The following is a 20,135-nucleotide window of genomic DNA, read 5'->3' as shown; positions in this document are numbered from 1 at the left end:
TATCAACTATCAAATATTAACTAAAGGTAAATACAAAGCAAACGAGATTAGGGACAGAATAACTTCAATTACAATCTTCTTTGCCTATCCACTGAAAATAAAAGAAGAAAAAGAAATAAAAATCCACGTTAAATATATATATATGAGAAGCAATAAGGCCAGACTCCTTAATGAACCCTTTGGGCAAATATTTGTATGGATCATTGATTTAGCAAGTTTCCACAGTAAGACGAATAACGCTGTCCATCCCCAGCTATATCTTCCAGTTTTTTTTTTTTATTTATTTTTTTATCATTTTTTGTAATTAAAAGATAACATTGTGGTATTCATTATATTTATATATATATATATATATATGACCAAGTGATATTCATATTTCGTAAATCAATTTGCCTTATAACTCAGTCTTTTTTTTTTTTTTCCCAGTTTATTGTTACACTCTTTTTCTTTTTTTTTTTTTTTTTAAATGCTCTAATCAAGCAACAATAAATTTATTCAGTTTTTAATCGAAACTATTAGGGCTGCTAAATTTTTTCGCCAATTGCAAAATAGATACTGAGAATAAAACAGATATGAAACTAGCTGTTTCATATGATTAACATTTCTTAGATTTGGTAGGTCGTTGAATTTAGAATAACTATTCCTAAGTAAATTTCAAAATTGTTGTTCCTGTGTTATTATAGATAAACTTCAAAACTATACTTTTCATATTTTGAAAAATTTATATTTAGATGGATTATCATATAGTAAAAATACATAATTAAATTTCAAATTAATTTTTACCAAATATAAAAATTTTGGAAAAAAATTATAAAAATTAAACCATATTCTAATTCGATAATATTATTAAATGTATAAATAAGACATATTTTATCACAAGTAATAATCATTTTTTATATCAAATATACCATAAATCCTAATAGTTATTCTGCGAATTTACTCATTTCTTAATCAACTCTGCTAGAGCTTCTAAATTCTTTCACCAAATGATATCACAAGAGACTAGTGATTGATTAAAAAAAAAAAAAAAAATCTAAATTCTATATTCATGAAAATGAACCCAACAACATCTTACAACATCATTTAGTAAACAAGTTTTGATGGCAGTAACATTTTTCAGTAATTTCATTTCCTACATACTAATGGTTTTGAACAATAAGGATTGGAGATGGAGTTGGGTTTTGAAAGTTTTTGTATTCTCTCCCCCAAAGCGACCGTTTAGGATCAAATAGCGAGAAATATGGGTTTCAATGGACGGATTCAGGTTGAATGAAGCCCGAAAAGGAAAAGAAGGCCCAGCCCAATTAGAGCTAGATTGGTGATATAGCCGGTGACAGGAGGTCCAAGTGATGTAGCCGTTGAGCACCCACTATCTTTTCCCCTTTCTGGTGGGAGAGCAACTTTGGATTCTTTTACTCAACGGTAAGGAACTTCCTCACCAAGCTTCTAACCCACACGTAATCCTTTCTTACATTACCAACCGACTATGACCCTTTGCCTACGATTTGCTTGCTTCTCCAACCGCCACCTCCCAAGTTGTTGGTTCCTTCTTACTACGCCAGAATCTCAATTTTACCCTCAACCCTTAGATCAACACCATTACCATTTAAAATACGACACGTGCACCCTGCCACGCTATAACAAAATTAATTCATGAGAAAAATTTGGTGTTTTTGTTGATTTTTCGTTTTCAACAACTTTGGGGATGTAGATAAAGCATAATCTCGTACTGAAATATTGGAACAAATTCAAGATTCCTTATTGTTTAAGGAGACGTAAAATTGCCAGTTTAGAGGAGAGAGAATGCAGTTTGTGTTCAAAGATGTTGGTAGAAGGGCCTTAAATTTCACACTTTAGTATAAAAATATTATTCGCTATCAATAAATAATTATCAATCAGATTTACATATTCAATAATAAATTAAAAAATTATTATTTAAATACTCATTTTTAAATTTTAAAATAAAAATAATAAAATTAAATATTTTAATTAAAATTTATTATATAAAATAACAATACATACTATTTTTTTCTCCAGAGCAATGTTCATTTAATTTAGAAGATATTCTTATGATACAATTTTCAAATAATTTGCGGCTTCTTTAAGTTTTTGACTCTACTAGTGCAAAGAAATTTCTTTTTTTTTTTTTTAATATATGATAAATCTAAGCAAACTAATAAAATGACACATTTTATTGGAATCATTTTGTAAATTGAGTAATTAGCTATTCATGTCTTACGTATTTTCCAATATAATTTTGTATTTTGCGAAAACTTACACAAGACAAAAACGGTGGAATTATTTTCTAAAACTGAAGTGGTTATCAGCAGGAATTAATATTTTTAAGGAACTGTTGGCAGGCAAAATTAATTGCTTACTTCACAACAAGAAAGATGAAATCCACGTGGCTTAAAACGCAATCACTTTCACTTTTACCACACAAACATTTAAAATACGCAGCAAATTAGCCACCCACAATACGACAAACATTTTCTGTTCACATATTTTCACGAGTGAATTATTCACAATGCCTGCAAAGATGGACAAGGACACAAGAGCAATTTGAATACTATGGGGGTGGCAAGATCGGTATTTGGATCGAACTCCACATCCTTTTCAAAACGAAAACGGTAAATGGTCACCGACACGCAAGCAACGCTACCGGCTTTTATCGGTGTCATACCCACTCCGTCTTTGCGTTTTTTAAATCCCCCCATTAACCCGTTCGTCTTTTCGTCGTTTTCCGCCCTCTGCACTCTCACACTCTTCACACTCTCTCGACGACCCTCCTCTGTTTCATCTCTGCCTCTCTCTCTCTCTCTCTTTCTGCTTCAATTATCACCAAACTTGTTTTTACTATTCTAGCCTCTATTCCTATCTTAATTTTCCTTTTGTACCTGTAGAGCTCACAAAGTTTCTATCCCGGAAGAGTTAAGAGTCCAGTCGAGTCCATTGCTGCTATAATTTCAGCTCAAGACTTGCCTTTCAGAGAGCGAATCGAACCTAGAAAAACTCCGAATCTGAAGAAATTGCAGTGCTCTTGGAAAATGTCTGTGGCCACAAAGCTACGGTCACCGGTTTGCGAGCCCCGAGCCATTCTTGGTCCAGGAGGAAACAGAGTTAGGGTTTCTGAGGACCTGAAACGCAAAAACGAGGGCATGAAAAAGCCACAGAGGCCGCCGAGAAAGCCTGTTTCAGAAATGCCGGAGACAGCTGTACGGAACAACGTATCCGTCGACAGCTCGTGCTCTTCGGACTCTTCGTCAAGCGGTTCTCTGGCCAAAACGGTGAGCTCGAGAAGAACGGTTAGGCGTAACGGGTTAAGGCCCAGGCCCGTGAAGGTCGTTCCGGACGGTGTCGAGGTTGGGGCTGTGTCACCGAAGCTCTCAGGCCCACCTAAACGGTGTGATTGGATCACACCTAATTCTGGTAAATTTAGAAATATTTTCTTAATGTGTCTCTACAACGATTGAATTACAACCAAAATTTTGCAATGTGTCTCCACAATGTTTTCCATTACTTGGCAAAATTTCCAATCTCCTAACTATAAAAAAGAAAAAGTGCTTTTGGTCTACAAGCATTTAAGATTTCCATGAGTAAAATACAAAGTACACGTGAAATGGAATCTTGTTTTTTTATTTGTTTTTCCGAAACATCCAAAACAAGGGTTTGTGCACTACTACAAGTTAATATCACAAAACGGTTTTGGAAATCGGTGGTCCTTTAATATTTTTACAAATTAAAGCATATGAAATAAAGAAAATAAAGAAACGATGCTTTGCGTGACTCAACGCCTATTGCAATTGAAGTTCTAACTGTATCTGAATCCTATAACTGCCTTAGGAGTAGTAGTTGTTGAATGCCTTTATTACATACTTTAGTTATAGTGTTCTACGGCTTACATTTATGCATTTTGACTCGAAAAATAATTAAATAATTAGTTTCTTCCTTCAAAGTTCATGAAAGAATTAAACATTTTTTTGAATTAATAATTAGGTGGCACTCTATTTTTCGGCAAAGTTTCGTAGAATTTATGTTGGAGACTTTAATTTTATGCTTTTTTTTCTTTACAATTAATTACCTATAGTTCGCTTGAAAATCAAGTTGATAATGCTTTCTGTTCGTGCGTTATTTAGATTTGATGGGATGTAAAATTAATGTATTGGTAAATTTTGTTTGATAGACCCGGTTTATACTTCATTTCACGATGAAGAATGGGGAATTCCAGTTTATGATGACAGGAAGTTGTTTGAACTGCTTGTCTTCTCGCAAGCTCTAGCAGAACTCAGTTGGCCTGCTATTTTAAACAAGAGAGACATTTTCAGGTATTATTTCTTTTCTGTTCTCTTTTATTCGGTAAGCTTAAAGAAGAAAAGCATGTTTGCATGTTTGATAGTTTTCTGTTTTGATCCCTTTGACAGGAAACTTTTGGACAATTTTGATCCATCATCTGTTGCACAGTTCACCGAGAAGAAGTTGCTATCTCTAAAAGTAAATGGCGTACTATTGCTATCTGAAACAAAGCTACGCGCAATTGTGGAGAATGCTAAACAAGTGCTCAAGGTAAGATAGGCACACTCATACACTACGAATTATTGACTTCGGATTTTTGCCTTTTGCCTTTACCATTTGCCAAAATCATCAAATCTTTATCTGGTGCATTCACGGTAAAAATGACAAAGTTGGAATTCCGTGCATGGATAAATAAAGGTTTTAAGTTTTTAATCTTAGACATCAATTTTGATTGCATTCATTTGAGCTTTGAAGTTAGATTTTTCGAATATTAATTGATTAGAAGCCCATATTGAAAAGGAAAGCTCATCTTTTCCATATATGTACTTGCTTTCCTTCTAAGTTTTTGTCTCTATGTGACTTATTATCCTGCAGGTCCAACAGGAGTTTGGTTCCTTCAATAATTATTGCTGGAGCTTTGTGAACCACAAACCACTTAGAAATGGATATCGTTATGCACGTCAAGTACCAGTCAAATCACCAAAAGCAGAAGTCATAAGCAAGGATTTGATGCAGAGAGGATTCCGGTGTGTGGGTCCGACAGTCATTTACTCATTCATGCAGGTGGCGGGAATTGTTAACGATCATCTCTTAGCTTGCTTCAGATATCAGGAATGCAGCACTGTAAACGCCACAAAGGATTCTAAACCTAAGATTGAAGATACAGAGCGACTCATTGAAGCCGTGGAGAAGACAAGGCTATCATAATGATCGAATTTGCCTGACCCGTATTTTGGACTCCTTAACTAATCACACTGTCATCACAAAAGAGCCGAACATACAGGAGGTTCTACAGCTATGTGTTGGTGTTTGTTACTTTTTAATATTTTGTGTCATTTAACCTTAGTGTAGATTATTGATGTAATTTGACAGTAGAAGAAAACAAAAAATATCAATACCCGTATGCTTTTGTTCGAGGGCTTAGCATTCAGTTTGTAGAGGATTCTGTGACCCGTTATAGCCTACCCTACTTATGGATTGGTGTTCTCTAATAAAACTCACATGCATGTACCATTTAAAATCGTATGACTATTTTAATGAATAATGTTGCTGAGGCATGGTTTACTTGAATAATCTTATCCCATGTTATAGTTTTTCTGGACCAATTTGGTAATCTCGTTCTTAAAATTTTGGTGCATGTAAGGATAAAAACGTAAGAGTGATATTTGAACCTTGCAAGCTGCCTACTCCATATTACAACAAACAAGTTGGCTCAGCTTGTGCTAGACACCGACTTGTAATTAAAAAAAAGTGTCTTTCTTTTTCATCTTTATTAGTATCAAATGTTTATGTGCATGAATCATGAACAAGAAAATGGGACATGTCGGGCTATGTCATTAAAATTCCAGACACCAATACCCATCAATGGGTCAGGGACTCGAGCGAAATTCATAATTCTATACGTAACTGAACAAGGAAGAAATAGAATTCATCAAAAAAGAACAAGGAAGACATAGAAGGTGAGTCAAAGTAAAATACTTCTTTTAATATTTGGAATCTGTGAGGTTTATCTGAAAGCCTACAGAGATAATAAAACTTGCACTGCCAATAAAGGACATCGCACAATATCTACATGTAATTGCTTGGTAATAACATTTTAAACAAATTCAAACAGTGGATGAACGAATGAACTAAATTCTAGAATTAAAAATAAAAAAATAAAAAAAATTAAATTCCCCATGGGATTCAATTTCTTGAAAGAAGCCAATTTCTTCATGATATGAAAAACGGCAAGGGTTCAGCCACAGAACATCATACGCACTTCAACACCACCAAGCCGAACGATCCAGTGATTCTTACACGGCACACACAATTCATTCTGCTGGACTTTCAACTCCGGGCTTTCCCACTTCCCAGTGTGAGTTCCAGATCATCCAATCCAACTTCATGAATTTTCTCTCCAACCCATGGCTTTACCTGCCCACCCCCAAAGTCGAATTCTGATCCCCTCGCATTCTCTGCGACTACATTGCTAGGCAAAACTTGAGGAGCAACAGGTTTCACAAGATTAAAGGTTGGAGAGGTTGGCATTGCAGCTGCAGAGGGTGCAAATTTTTGGAAGCTAACCCATTGGCCAGAATCGACAGTGGATGTATCAGATTCATCGCATTCAGGAATAGGGGCGGCAGCCGGGAAGTGTAACTGGTGACGAGTAGGACTAGCCGGGGCAGAAACAGCATAGAGAGGGTAACTGAAGGAAGCCATGGATTCTTTGGCAATGGCCTCCCAGTTGGGAATTGGCTTAGGATTTTTCGAGGTTGGGGAGGACAGAGGCGGGGTTACAGGAGCACTGTTTGAAATTCGGAGGGGAGGAAGGGATGAAGGAATAGCATTTCGCAAATAGGGAATGAGATTGGATGGATTATAGCCACCATCAAAACGAGAGGGGCTCGGGAAGGAAGAAGAGGAGGGACTGACTTGGTAAGAAGGGATTGGACTGGGAAAGGATGAAGACAATGGACTTGGATTTTGGGAACTGAAAGCAGTGATTTTGGTACTGGAAGTGCCTGGATCAATTGGGGGTGGCTTCATTCCCTGTATTGGTACCAATACCACATTATTATTATTATTATTAAACAATGTTGAGTTGGTGAAAATCTTCATTGAGCTATATATAGCACAATTAGAATTCAACCATTTTGTTTTATTTCCCCTTCTTTGATGATTTAAGCTACCTACCTACCCAGAAACAAAAGCAGATCTTTTAAGTTACATAGCTTATGTGGAGCTGTGGAGAGCTCTTACTTAAGTTTCTGAGATTCAATTTTGAGCTGAGCCTTTCAACCCAAACGAATCACACTACATGTAACAAAAAGGATGTATATCTACACCAACCCATTAATTTCCTCCTATACCAATACCCATCTAACAACTAAAGTAATGTGGAAATCGTAAATAGAAAATGGAACGCACTCTAAAGTATAGATCTAGCAGAAGTCGGTCAACTAAAGGGAGAAAAAAAAAAAAAAAAAGCAGCAAAAACCAAAAAAAAAAAAAAGAGAAAGAAGAAAAAAGTGTTTACCTTTCGGTAGGTAGTACCATCTTCTTCGACTGTCCAACCGGCTTCGATGCAGAGAGCTTTCAAGACCTCGTTGTTATCGCAGTGTTTGGGAAGGTTGAAGTTCCCCTGAGCTCTAAGCCCAGCATATATCTTCGCTGCTATAGCTCGCCTCCTCCTCTCTCTCCTCCTGTTGTTCTCTCTCTCCCTCCACGACGGTTTTCTTCTAGCCGTCGCTGCTGATGTTGCTCCATCTGACGTCATTTCCCGGCAAAAGCCCGTCTCTCTCGCTGTCCTGCAAGTCGATGTGGGTGCTTTTCAGGGGATTTAAGCCAAGTGGAGAGAGAAAGAGAGAGAGATGTTCACGAGGAATGCGCTTTTGCTCCTTCGCCGTATGTGTAGAAGAATCTCTCTCAGTGTGAGCAAAGATTAAAGCTAAATTTGGGACATGTTACCATACGCGCGGGTACACAAACTAGTCTTGGGAAGCCACCTTTAAATTTGTAATACACGATTGCTCGTATTTGATTGTGGACCGTAGGATTAGGATCGTCTTTGACAATACAGAGATGTGCGGATAAGATGGAGTTCAACGTGGAAAATGCACATGGATTATAATGCTAACAGCTACACTTTGTTTGCATCGATATAAACGAGAAGGAGGGCTTTGCCGCGTGGAGGCTTTTTATTTTGTATATAACTGTTTCCTGATGATCTAATAATTGTAGTGTGGGTCCAGCAGCCGTTTAAGTGAGACCCACACTTTTTACGTTGGGCTTAAAATGGGCCACATAGTTTGAAAAAGGAAAAGAGATTTTGAGGCCCAACTCAAACATTTCCGTTCCGCCATCGATACATGTGGTTCCCCAAGGAGAGAGAGAAAAAAGTGACAGTAGGGTGTTGAATTTTGTTTTTCCTGAGCTATTAATATTAACAAATTGACAAATCGAGCAGCTCAGCATGGCCAGATGTCACATCCACATTGAGTTTGAGATCTCCGTATGAAATATTTAGATGTTTACCTTCACTCTCTCCGGTCTTCCTCTATACTTCCATGAAAGCAAAATGACATTTAATAGCAGTGCTTTTCGGGTCACTTTTAACGTGATGTACGTCTGCACTTGCAGGACTTGGGTAATAAAATCCCAATGGAAAAATAGTTGTCTCGCCACAAAAAAAAAAAGAAGGTATATATGCGCATATATATATATATATATATATATATTTGAAGTATATTTTGAAAGAATTTATTATTCATGGGCTCAAAATGCTGACCTTAAAAGTACATCAGATGGTATTGAAAGAAAGTCCGACGATTTCAAGGGACAAACTAAAGGAATTGACAAAGTTCGACAAGAATTCCTAATGGAATGCGAGAATCAGGGGGGGAAATGACGAGGCTTTTTGAAGGGAATCACGTTTTTAAAGAAGGCTTTCTTTCCTTTTGCCGCTCCCACGTGACCACGTCTCTTCTTTTCAAAAAAAAAAAAAAAAAAAAAAAAACATATATAATGTAATAGATAAAAGTAGCCAATAAAGAAAAAACACAAAAAACGCCGTTGCCGGGGATCGAACCCGGGTCACCCGCGTGACAGGCGGGAATACTCACCACTATACTACAACGACTTGGTTGCTGTTTGTTAGTCCAGGAGAAAATTTAAATTGAGTTTCTATATCAACAAACAACGTTATCACTTCGACGCTCAAATTTTTCTTAGGAGAAAAAAAAAAAAAATTCAAGCTATGCTTCTTTTAAATAAAAGATGTTTTCTTAAATGAAAAAGACATGAACTCGGTTCAAATCTTCACCGGAGCTGTGCCCACAAGGAACACTATAGATTAATCATCATAATAGTATTCTCGTTCTACAAGGTGTGGAATGCAATAATTTGCTGGTTCCGTCCCCTCTATAAGAAACATCCGGAAAAAGAATCAAAGCACCAAAAAAATAAAAAAGGGGGACTAGGGGCCTTCGACATATATCCATCTAACCCCTTGTAAAAGATCGTGACTCCTGGAAATGAAGGGGTTCATTCCCCCAAGAAACCCATCCAGCTATAATTTCTCTGGCAAATAGTTCAATACACCGGGTAGGATTAATTCCAGTAATATACTCCAATAGCAACTCTACAATTGGAACAAGCAAGAGATAAGGTTCATGAAACACTTGTTAATATAGCAATATACTTATTAGCTTTCTTTAGGAACCATATGCTCATTCCTAAAAGAAACAGATTAAATTCCCAAAAGACTGTTAATAAACAGGAAAACAATAAGCTAAACACATTAACAATAAATAACAAAGGCTTAGCTATAAAGTAAACAAAAATACCTCCGAGCGGAGGCTTCCTCGAGTAATCCCCTGGGACACTAATGATGATTTGATTATTCTTTAAAGTTTTAAATCTCGGCAAGTCCTCAGAATTCTTCTCTCCATAACACTGTCCCAAAAGAATGCATTCATATGGTCTATGATGAAAGAGGTCCAGATCACCAACCATTGAACCATTTGCTTTCACCTGCAACACTCGAATAGAACAAAACTTAACCACAAGATACCACCAAACATACACCCCCAGGTTACTCTGAGAGAAAGAGAGGGAGAGATCACCTTCAACCAATAAAAGGTAGCCATGTATCTAACTCCCCATGCAGGAAATAGCTCTTCTTCAACAAAGCCACGTAGTTTTTCTCTATTGGTTACCCATAAAGCTACAAGTGCTCCTTTGTTGTGACTAAGTTGCTTGATAGGAAGGGATAAGAAATATCTGTTCGGCAAAGTTGGGTACCTATGATGATCAAGAATCCAAAGCACGGCATTGTTATTACGAATAATGTTTTAAATAATAAACACCATTCGACAAAATATTGCTTAAATCAAACGATAGAGATCTAGCAGACATGACACTGGAGCTAGTAATCCATCTAACCAAAGAACGGAAGACACCTTGATTTCTGGCGGGCACTTCCATTTTCCCATGGTGGATCGACCACAATAAGATTGAAGCCACAATCAGACTCAGCTGCATAGAAAGTGAAGAAACATTGCCCATGATTCAATATGTAGAAAGTGGCGTATATTTTTATTCATTTACAAATACTATACAAAATAATTAATGGAAATCTTTTCAAAATGCAATTAAATTACAATGTTTGAGTGGTAAAAGGACTTTCATTATACAGAAAAAAAAATGGTGGGACTACCAAAGTATCAATAACATATCACTATTGCCAGGATATGAATAATTAGGATGACTGCCACCAGGAAACATGTTCGATATGTCTGGCCATATGGTCATGCAGTAATAAAAAAGTAATAATGATAACATCAAGCATTTCCGATACATAGCTATAACTTCAGCATAGATCGAACAGAGGATGCACATGATGATTGTTAGAATGCAAAGGGTTAAACCTTGGTTGTAAAAATCATTTGGTGAGCATGCATGATGATCTTTTGTCTGACGCATTTGTGGAAAATGTGAACACTTCTAAGCTATATTCTAAAAAACTAGGATGCTTGCAATTCGTGATTCAGGAACAGACTCAACAGAAATACACAAGAATTACCAGGAATTAGGTTGTGAATCTGCCCCAGGTCAGACTTCAACATGATAGGAATGAAAAATACAAAAACATGTAAGATACACAAAGAAAAAGACAGTTACATAAAGAAAAAGACAGTGTAAGACATATAATAAAAAAATTCAAAAACATATAAAAATTACGTTTTTCAATTTTTTTTTATTTTTATTTTTTAGTGAAAACAGAAAAGATTAAACCTGTAAGCATTTTGTACTACCAATTACACTGTACACTAGTTCACCAGACATTTTTAGTCGACAAAAAAGAAAAAAAAAAAAAAAAAGGAGTTAAAAAGTTAACAACATACCATATAGAAGCCACTATCAGGAGGTAATATATATTGACTGTTCAAGAATTCAGCCTCCACTTCATCACCGGTCTCGTTAACAACTAAATTATCAAATACGGGGAAAACTCGTTGTTCAAAGTTTTCCTTGATTGGAGAACCTGAGCAAAATAATAATACTAGATTTCAAAAAATATTACCAAAAACCAATATTTTAGTTATATGGTGGACCTTTGGCATTCTAAATTAAATTTGTCTAATTTTTCCTCAAAAGATTGTAAAACTGCGAAACATATGTGGAACGAGCAACGCAAAACCAACCTCCATCTTCGTTTTGTTTGATTGTCGTATGGAATTTGAGAGTAATTTCATACAGAGGAGCTTGCCAAACACGTCCGAGTTCAACAAATGACTGTTGAACTCTAGGTGAAGATAAGCCTCCGCATTTTGATGGCGAAGAATCTAAACCACCTCGCAAATTGCTCATAACCTCTAAAAGATCGGTAGCTCTGAGCAAAGATTCGTGAGCTTTTACTAACAAAGGCCTTAATTCCTGCGAACGAAAAACCGAATCAAAGTCGCTATTTCACTTCCATTTCAGAATCGCCGCCAAACATAACTTTTTACGATTACAGAGATTGTTCATTCTCAGTAATTACCTGGTGACGCTGATCAGCGGCTCGCTCTCTTTCGTTAAGAGGATGGGATTTCTTCTTCTCCTTCCGCTTCCGTTTTCTCGAATTCGACGATTCTTTTGCGGTTTGTTTGGATTCTTCGAAGAAGCGTGAGTAGTACGCGGATGGTGAAACCTTAAACCGATTGTACGAACGGTTAAGGACGCGAACCGGGTCTATGAAAACGGCGTTCGTATCATCGAACCGGTAAATTCCAGATTCCATAAACGTAGAGAGCTTGTTGCTCATTTTCGATTTCTCCATTTGGAAGAACGTGAAGAACCTCTGGTCGGGGTTTATCGTCGACCTGTCGCCGTTCCAAACTGGATGCAAAATCTATTGGATTGGGATAGGCTTGACTTGAATGGATTAACTGGCCCAGCCCAAGTTCTGTGGAGACCTTCATTATTTATTATATCTCTCTTTTTTTTTTTTTTTTTTTTGGGGGTGACATTATTTAAATTTCTCATGGGGGTCATTTATATTTCGTAATTAGCAATCATACTAACATCTTTTTGGTTCTTAATTTGAAATTATATATACATATATATGTCATAAAGTTTTCTTTAAACTACTTATATATAACTAATAACTTAGCACAGTGAAATAAAAAGTGAATTTTGTTATTAATATATATAACTATGCAAAGTTATACTTTAAAATTTTATTCATCTTTAATTTTGGCATTATTGTTTCTACATATAAGGTTGGGGATTTTATTTTTTTCCATTGCTCTACTGAACAATACTATATCTTTAACTTTCCCTACTCCATTTTTCATGTAAGAAACGGAAAGAATAAAAGATTGTGTGAAAAAGGAAAAGGAAAAATCATAATTCAAAAAGAAAGTGAACCCGCTGAAACTGGCAATTTTGCTTATTTTAAGCATAGCCACAATTGGCTGCATTTAGCGATAACAAAACGAAAGTCCTATAAAAAAAAATAAAAAATAAAAATTGAAAAGCATGCAGATAAGGTTATATTGAAATTTAATACTTATGGTGGGGATAAAGAGAGCGATATCACAATTTTACAACTTGTGTAAATAGCGATGATGTGTTCATCTCGAATTGGTCCGATGATAGAGCTGGTGAATTCAAATCTACGAATGCAGTCAATGAGACACAAGCCAATTGCTGAAATAATCAACTAAAGGAATCTTCTGAAATTAATATATATATATATATATATTTTTTTTTTTTTGAAGAATAATTTCTCTTTGTAATGTATCTAGAAAACGAATTAATTGGACATAAAACACGGACCTATGTAAAACTTTCAATGGAAGTTATCTATTTATTTTCTTTTTTTATATTGTAAATACAATGCCATTATCATCCACTTATAAGGCGCTTTAACATAAAAAATACAACAAAAATATCCAAAACGAGACCACGCAACCAAAAAGTACAAATAATGGTGGGGGGCAATTTTGTCTAATCGTCTCTCCAATTGTGAAAGCGCTTTTGGCATTAAAATTCCACATAACATGTCAACGAACGCGGTTATCCAAACCCACCACTCATTTTCCCTTTGTTTTTTTTCCTCCTCCGCATTTTATTTATAATTTTATTATTTTGTAATTATTAACTGGCAATTTTCAAGGTTGATCAGGTTAAGAAACGAGAGAGAGAGAGAGAGAGAGAGAGAGAGAGAGAGAGAGAGAGTGAACAGAGAGAATCTGCGGCATTGGATCTAAAATTCCGTACGGTTCCACAGCTCTGACAGCAAAATATCACGTAAATACTTTGACTGAAATTTTCGCTTCTCATATCATTAAGTACATTGTTATCTGCGGATATATATTCTATGTAAAAGTGATCCGGATGGTAATAGTAGTATTAGTGATAATTTTTTATAGTATTAATAATAATTTTTTAAAAAATTATCATCAATATTATAAAAAATTATCACTAATATTATAATACGCATAAGAACTATACACATTATAGACAAACTGATATATTATATATAAATATATATGTTTCTTTTTACCTGTATTTATTATTTTATATAACAATAGATATAAATTGAATTGCACCGGTTTCAAATCAAAATATTACTTAATCAAAATTTACGTAACATAGAATTTAATTTAAATCATTAAAAATTTTGAATTAAAATAAAATAAATTTATTTATAATCAATTTGGTTTGAATTAATTAATTAATTTAAAATTTATGAATTTATTAATATATAATACAAATTTAATACGGACCATAAACATATGTAGGGCTTTATATTTTCATTTGAGAATTGAAAATTAGGAATATATTATAAAAATATTAAAAATTAAAGAATAAGTTAAAAAAATTAAAAATTAATATATGAGAATTAAAAAAATATAAAAATATATAATTTTTTAATTATATAATATATAATTTAGATTTATTTTATATCTTCCATTCTAATCTAATCAAATCTAAATAATTTTTAATATTTTTAAATTCAATTTCATCTAATTTATATCAAAATTTAATTTAAATGGTTAAATATAAATTGAATTAAATGAATTGGATTGGATTTTGTTTCGTTCCTAATTATATATAATAATAATATATAGTTTATCTTTTCTATTTAATATTTAATAGGAAATTAAGAAGTTTCGCAGAAGAGGGGACGGCAGAGCTGAGTAGTTTGTTGAGTATCCGCACTGAACAACTGGAGGCTGCATGAGGTCAGCCAATGACGATCAACCACGTTGTGAGTGTCTCTGTGGCCAAAATCCAAGCCATACCCACGAATCCAAAAGCAGAAATTAACTGTGTGCGCGGCAAAAATATAACCATGGTTAATGGTGAGTATCACTTGTTGAGCATTGGCTTAGCCTATAAATACCCATTGTAGTCCGTCTTTCGTGCTTTCAAGGTCTGGATTAAGGAATTCGAACGCGTCTTTTCTACCTTCTCTGCTGCTCTCCGAGGTTGTTTCTAACTCACTCCCCAGCTTCTGTACTCATTCTTGATTTTATGTTGCTACCGTATATTCTTCTTATTGGAAACATCGATGGATATACTGGATATGGTCTATTCAAGCTCTTTCTCTTTCTTGTTGTTGTTGTTGTTTTTTTTTTTTTTTTTTTTCATATATCTATATATATATATTTGTTTTTGGGTGGTTTGTCTTGTTGAGTACTTGGGCTTAAAAAACTGTATTTAATTGAAGAGAAAATGCAGGAGAAGTAGATAAATTAAGAAAAGAAAATCAGACTTTTTTTTTGTTGGGTGGGGCAATGGAAAGTATAGGAAAAGTGAGTCAATGGGGTTGTGAGTTTTGGTCTTCTACGTCACAAAAGTTGAAGGGTTTCTTGATAGTGAGAGTAAATTTTCTTTGTGTTCATGTACATATCGAATTCGATGATGAATTCCGATCATGTTAAGCAAAATTGTTTGATTCCGAATTTGGCGTTGATATTATGCAATTTCTTGATGTCATTTTTTGTGAAAACCATTTCTGATTGATTGGGGTATGCTTTATCTCTTTTAATTTGATTCTGATCATATATATATATATATATATATATATGCATATATCTGAATATTAATGAATTTCAATGGTTACCACTGTTTGTTCTTAAATCTTATCACTCAAGTCAAAACACTTTGGAATATAATAGAGCGTGCCTTTATTAGATCTTTGTTTTCTTGTTCGCTTATTAAGTTAATACGAGTTTTTCGCGTTTGTTTCCGTTTACTTAGTTGTCAATTGCGGGATGAACAATAAGAGGATTTTTGGCACTTGGTATTTTCATGTATATATTTATTCTGCTTGCTTACTTAGCTGTTAGACTCTACTTATTGGTTTGTGATTTATCTGTTTCATTGTATTTTTGCAAGTAGAAGAAATTCTGTTACCTGATATCTAACTAGTTGATATTTCTTTCTTCTTTTTTTTCTTTTTCTTTTTTTTTTTGTTTTTCGTCGTTGCAGCTGGCAGCTAGAGAAAGCTTCTTCTTACACCAGCCAAAAAATTTAATTTTGTCACAGTTTTGTTTCCCTTCCAATTAAACTGGGTTGCCATGTCTCTATCCAAGGCTTCTCCATCTGCTGATATCAGTCTGTATTGTACCGATAAGGAGCTCTTCATGTCTTTGGAGAAAATGATGGCTGGATCACCACTTCCGGACAATGTGCTTCCACTAAATCCTTATGACATTAAGCCAGATAATTTACCTGGTAAATATCATGGTGCTAAAGCATACTTGACGATATGCTTTATTTCAATTAATTTCTCTTTCAAATTGTCATCGATTATGGAAAAAGTTATCTGAAATTATGTTTCCATGGTTTGATGAGATTTCGAATTCAATATTTGATAATTGGGCAAGTCTGCCGCCAATAGCTATTCCACATTATAAGCTCAATCACCAAGAAGTGTTTTCCGAGTATGGTTCATAAAAAATTCCACTACATCATCTCATATATGTTGTTCTGTGATATATGACCTATCTAGTGCCATTGATGCTTTCTGTATGCATTGCAACGTGGTAGATATCTTAAAATAGCAGGTTAAAGCACCATTTCAATGTTTAAAGTAAGATGTAGTATGTCAAAATTTGTTTTTAAATTGATGCAATGGTCTAATATTTGAGCAATCTGTTGCTTGGTGGATACATTAGGCCATATCTTTTGCATAAGCTTGTAATTGTTAAAGTTCAAATATCACCATCATGTAAGAGCAAAATGATATCCTTGGTACTTAGATTACGTCAGATATTTTATCCTCTTCTGAATATGCTCAACCTGTGTCAATTCCAATTAAAATAGTGAGAGCTGATTAAACTGTGTGTCTGATTGATCAATCGAATTGAATTTTTTAATGAATGCTACTATAAGATTCTCAAGCGTGGATGCAATGGTGTTGATTCTGATACTGTTCTTATGCAACCCACTTGGAAAAGCAAAATTTCTTGTACAAGTGCTTTAAGAAAGTTAGATCCTATTCAGGTAAAAAAAAAAAAAAAAAAAAAAGTGTCTTATTTTTGTTTTTAATTCATTCATATTTTGTAATACTGGGATTTAGGGAATTGTTTGTTGAATGATTGTATCCAAATACAAACTATCAAATGACAGGATGGCTTCACTCAATAATAATGAAATTAACGAAGTTAGTTTTTACATACAGTTGACATTTGGTTCTTCAATCAACCTAATGAGAACAAAGATACAAGAAGTTCTGGACGCTGGAAGACCAAAGGGGAGGCCTGTGAATTATTTTCAAACTCTTCCTTCATCGGTTGGAGAAGTACGCTCGAATTCTATGAAGGCCAAGCTCCTCATGAGCATAAAACGGACTGGGTAATGCAAGAATACTGGATAACTCTGAGGTTGTCTGAAGACGTCAGTGCAATGGTAATTGGTTAAATCTGCTAACTCTATATCAGAATACATATATTTGACGTTTTCATTTTATGTTTGTTTTCTACCAAACGTGCCAGCCGACTGCTTGTTTGGTTTAAACAATGTGCAGGGACCTTGCTCACTTTGCAGAGTCTTTCTTGTTCAAAATGCCGACACAGCCAGTCACTCAACAGAGTCAGTTGTTCAAAATGCTGAAAATTATGTTGGACAAAGTTCTTCTAGCAGGCAGCAGGTATGTTATCATCATCATCCTCACCCTCATCCTGCGTTTCAGTTTTTGCTGTGGGTTAGATTTTGGGGGTTTCCTACTTCATATAAAAAATTAATGTGTTTATTTAACATCAGTTGGCATGCCACCTGACTTTACTAAAAAAATTTTATTTTCTTCTAAATGATGTTTTTCATCAATCTTGTCAAGCATCATTTTTGGCCAATTTCTGTTTACATGTCCTTGTCTGTGCTCATCGCTAATATTTCCTAAAACAATAATTTCCTTTTAGTAGCATCATTCATATAATGTGAGCAATTTTTGTCAATGCTTAATATAACTTTTGGCATATAGAGAAAACTCAGACACGGGGTGGAAGAACTAATCTTTAGCTCTCTCTTTCTCTCTCCGGTGCATAGGGAGAGGGAGATATCCTATTTATGTTGATGCCTGGGTTATTTTAGGTGAACAAGACGGGAAATTTATCAGTTAGAGAAAGAATTCCTGTGGAAAATGCCCCTGAGATCGATTATGTTTCCAGAGGTGACTACATGGAATTGCTGGATCTTGACACTCCAGTGTCACCTTCTTCAAGTTCGGATTCGAGTTGTGTGACAATGTCATCGAATGAATGCTTTGATTCGCTGGCATTGTTGCAAGACCTAGAGCCTGAAACTAACAATGAACCGGTGCAAAAAGATGCAGGTTGCAAGTTCAATATCGCTGCATCTATAAAACCAACTGAGGTGGTCATATGTCCAGCCTTTTCAGGTATTACAAATTATTTTCCCGTTTCTTGTTTCTAATTTTCCTGTCTGTTCACTGTATCTGTTGTTTGTATCCACTTTTTTCTGTTCAAAGAAGTATGCCATCGTGTAACTTAAGGAATGCTAGAATACTTGTCTTCTTTTTTGTGACCGTAGACTTGCACAGATCAAATGGTATAAACATTTCTGAATGTGTAATTTCCATGAATTGCAGTCCTCTCTGATATTATTGTTTAGCTACCACCTTTCCTGAAAGTACCGATTTTGCCTCAAAGCGCAAGCTTATAGGAGGTGTACTTTAATGTACTTTAACAATTATAAAGTACAATTTTTCTTCATTTTACTTATCTACAAGATGTTGTGCTTGGAAGATCCTCATTCTGTTAGGTGGCAACTTGGCACCTCTCTTGTTCCTCCTTTATTTAAATAACTTTGGCTGATGGTAAATTTTCTTGCTGTTGGAGGTTTAACCAGGTTAAATAACTTAGCATTTAAGAACCTTCCATTCTGTAATTCACCAATGCCTAGAATGCATGGTTGAATTTTGATAAGTGAGGTTTATTTCCTTCCGTCCAAGTAATAACTATTAGACTTCCAAACCCAAATATGCTGTTAACTTTCCCGCATAGGTGAACTTATAAAGCTTGAAGGACCGATCTTATTAGTTTATAAATGTCACCACATAGAAGCTGTCATATATATTCTGAATCAACATGGCCTTGTCTTTTCGGTAAATGCTGAATCCTGTCTTTTTTTATATAAGAGTACACGTATTCATTCAATAGACATTACTGTAGCTTCCTCAATTCATACTTTCTATCTTGGTTGGCAATGTAGGTTGCTTTTAATGGTTTCAGTGCACATATAGGAGGAACTAATTTTGTTTTTATGTTTGGTTAAAAGGAACTCTTGACAAGTCACCAAATGAACAAGTTCCCGGGACTGATAGATCTACACCTGGTTCAGCACTTTTGAGCCAAATCTCAGATAAAAATAATTTGAAGAATCCAAGCGGAAATCAGAAACCAGATTTCAGGAATGAAGGTACATCATCGAATTCTGAAAGGCTAGCTGCAACATGCAGCAGCTATATGGCAGCACCAAGAGAAGAAAAGAAACCGTCCATTGCCAGAAAGGGAAGTCTTAAGAAGTACTGCTGCTGCCTGCCATTTTAGATCCTCTTTTAATTAAGTTTACAAAGTGTAGTATTTGTGCGTTAATAATTTGTCGTAGGAAGTAGATTTGGTAACTGGCTTTATTCTGGCCCATACATATTATTGTTGAGTAAACTAGTAGAAGTCAGATACTAGGTGATAATATTATAGAAAGAAATAGGAAACTGTAGTGTGATGAAGAAAATGAAAAAGAAATAGGAAACTATAGTGTGATGAAGAAAATGTAGGAGATGGATTACTCTGTTCTTGATTGTAAGGTTAAAAACATTTAGGCGTGGTCAACTGTATTTATGGATGAAAGGGGTTGGTTTTTTTATGTTTTGTTCTTTGGGTTTCCAGAGGTTTATTCTCTTCCTTTTTGTTATAGCAATATATTCCAGTTCATATACTGACACAGTAATCATCCCAAACTTTACAGACAGTGAATCTGTGAATGGATTCGTTGTGAGCAGCTTGAATATCCATAAGGAACGGCCACATGCTGTTTAAATATTAAGCTTATCGGACCACGAATTTTGTCTCATGCAATCATAACTTGAAAATGTTCACTATGCTTCTTCCCTTTTTTTT

The 20,135-nt window shown here is 34.9% G+C and overlaps 4 protein-coding genes and 1 non-coding gene across 6 annotated transcripts; 2 read left to right on the top strand and 3 right to left on the bottom strand.

Moving 5' to 3' along the window:
• The first annotated feature begins 2,536 nt into the window (after nucleotides 1–2,536).
• LOC107420223 (uncharacterized) lies at nucleotides 2,537–5,586 on the top strand. Its single transcript, XM_016029125.4, has 4 exons — nucleotides 2,537–3,429; nucleotides 4,184–4,325; nucleotides 4,422–4,563; nucleotides 4,888–5,586. Exons 1-4 carry the CDS (start codon nucleotides 3,048–3,050, stop codon nucleotides 5,218–5,220), a joined length of 999 nt encoding a protein of 332 aa, XP_015884611.3. The 5' UTR covers nucleotides 2,537–3,047; the 3' UTR covers nucleotides 5,221–5,586.
• A 387-nt stretch (nucleotides 5,587–5,973) lies between these two features.
• On the bottom strand, nucleotides 5,974–7,920 carry LOC107420215 (protein BRASSINAZOLE-RESISTANT 1). The gene is made up of 2 exons (XM_016029111.4): nucleotides 7,535–7,920; nucleotides 5,974–7,047 (listed from the first exon to the last, which is right to left on the bottom strand). Exons 1-2 carry the CDS (start codon nucleotides 7,772–7,774, stop codon nucleotides 6,343–6,345), a joined length of 945 nt encoding a protein of 314 aa, XP_015884597.3. The 5' UTR covers nucleotides 7,775–7,920; the 3' UTR covers nucleotides 5,974–6,342.
• Nucleotides 7,921–9,064: 1,144 nt separating this feature from the next.
• TRNAD-GUC (transfer RNA aspartic acid (anticodon GUC)) lies at nucleotides 9,065–9,136 on the bottom strand. Its single transcript has one exon. It is a non-coding gene; the product is annotated as a tRNA-Asp (tRNA).
• Nucleotides 9,137–9,276: 140 nt separating this feature from the next.
• Nucleotides 9,277–12,444, bottom strand: LOC107420243 (methyltransferase-like protein 2). Its single transcript, XM_048475060.2, has 8 exons — nucleotides 12,041–12,444; nucleotides 11,703–11,934; nucleotides 11,403–11,542; nucleotides 11,081–11,114; nucleotides 10,458–10,533; nucleotides 10,122–10,299; nucleotides 9,843–10,029; nucleotides 9,277–9,637 (listed from the first exon to the last, which is right to left on the bottom strand). The coding sequence occupies exons 1-8, from the start codon at nucleotides 12,317–12,319 to the stop codon at nucleotides 9,498–9,500; spliced, it is 1,266 nt and encodes a 421-aa protein (XP_048331017.2). The 5' UTR covers nucleotides 12,320–12,444; the 3' UTR covers nucleotides 9,277–9,497.
• A 2,277-nt stretch (nucleotides 12,445–14,721) lies between these two features.
• LOC107407847 (NAC domain-containing protein 83) lies at nucleotides 14,722–19,881 on the top strand. Of its 2 annotated transcripts, none has more exons than XM_048475999.2 (6): nucleotides 14,722–14,978; nucleotides 15,985–16,230; nucleotides 17,180–17,406; nucleotides 17,525–17,647; nucleotides 18,088–18,394; nucleotides 19,294–19,881. In XM_048475999.2, the coding sequence occupies exons 2-6, from the start codon at nucleotides 16,074–16,076 to the stop codon at nucleotides 19,563–19,565; spliced, it is 1,086 nt and encodes a 361-aa protein (XP_048331956.2). In that variant the 5' UTR covers nucleotides 14,722–14,978; nucleotides 15,985–16,073; the 3' UTR covers nucleotides 19,566–19,881. The 2 variants fall into 2 exon arrangements, with proteins under 2 accessions (XP_048331956.2, XP_048331957.2); XM_048476000.2 differs by lacking the exon at nucleotides 14,722–14,978 and adding an exon at nucleotides 15,111–15,521.
• Nucleotides 19,882–20,135: the final 254 nt, after the last annotated feature.

The sequence above is a fragment of the Ziziphus jujuba genome, chromosome 5 (assembly GCF_031755915.1).
Source record: "Ziziphus jujuba cultivar Dongzao chromosome 5, ASM3175591v1".
Lineage (NCBI taxonomy): Eukaryota > Viridiplantae > Streptophyta > Magnoliopsida > Rosales > Rhamnaceae > Ziziphus > Ziziphus jujuba.
The sequence above is the reverse complement of the archived record's forward strand: the minus strand, read 5'-3'. Positions and strand labels throughout refer to the sequence as shown.

Excerpts from the sequence above, each read along its gene's own strand:
- LOC107420223 (XM_016029125.4), top strand. The coding sequence starts at position 3,048 with ATGTCTGTGGCCACAAAGCTACGGTCACCGGTTTGCGAGCCCCGAGCC. Across the intron at positions 3,430-4,183 it reads TTGGATCACACCTAATTCTG|ACCCGGTTTATACTTCATTT; the intron begins GTAAATTTAGAA and ends TTTGTTTGATAG. Across the intron at positions 4,564-4,887 it reads ATGCTAAACAAGTGCTCAAG|GTCCAACAGGAGTTTGGTTC; the intron begins GTAAGATAGGCA and ends ATTATCCTGCAG.
- LOC107420243 (XM_048475060.2), bottom strand. The coding sequence starts at position 12,319 with ATGGAGAAATCGAAAATGAGCAACAAGCTCTCTACGTTTATGGAATCT. Across the intron at positions 11,935-12,040 it reads CCGCTGATCAGCGTCACCAG|GAATTAAGGCCTTTGTTAGT; the intron begins GTAATTACTGAG and ends TTTCGTTCGCAG. Across the intron at positions 10,534-11,080 it reads GATTCACAACCTAATTCCTG|CTGAGTCTGATTGTGGCTTC; the intron begins GTAATTCTTGTG and ends CTTTCTATGCAG.
- LOC107407847 (XM_048475999.2), top strand. The coding sequence starts at position 16,074 with ATGTCTCTATCCAAGGCTTCTCCATCTGCTGATATCAGTCTGTATTGT. Across the intron at positions 16,231-17,179 it reads TAAGCCAGATAATTTACCTG|TTGACATTTGGTTCTTCAAT; the intron begins GTAAATATCATG and ends TTTTACATACAG. Across the intron at positions 17,407-17,524 it reads CTGAAGACGTCAGTGCAATG|GGACCTTGCTCACTTTGCAG; the intron begins GTAATTGGTTAA and ends AACAATGTGCAG.
- LOC107420215 (XM_016029111.4), bottom strand. The coding sequence starts at position 7,774 with ATGACGTCAGATGGAGCAACATCAGCAGCGACGGCTAGAAGAAAACCG. Across the intron at positions 7,048-7,534 it reads ATGGTACTACCTACCGAAAG|GGAATGAAGCCACCCCCAAT; the intron begins GTAAACACTTTT and ends GTACCAATACAG.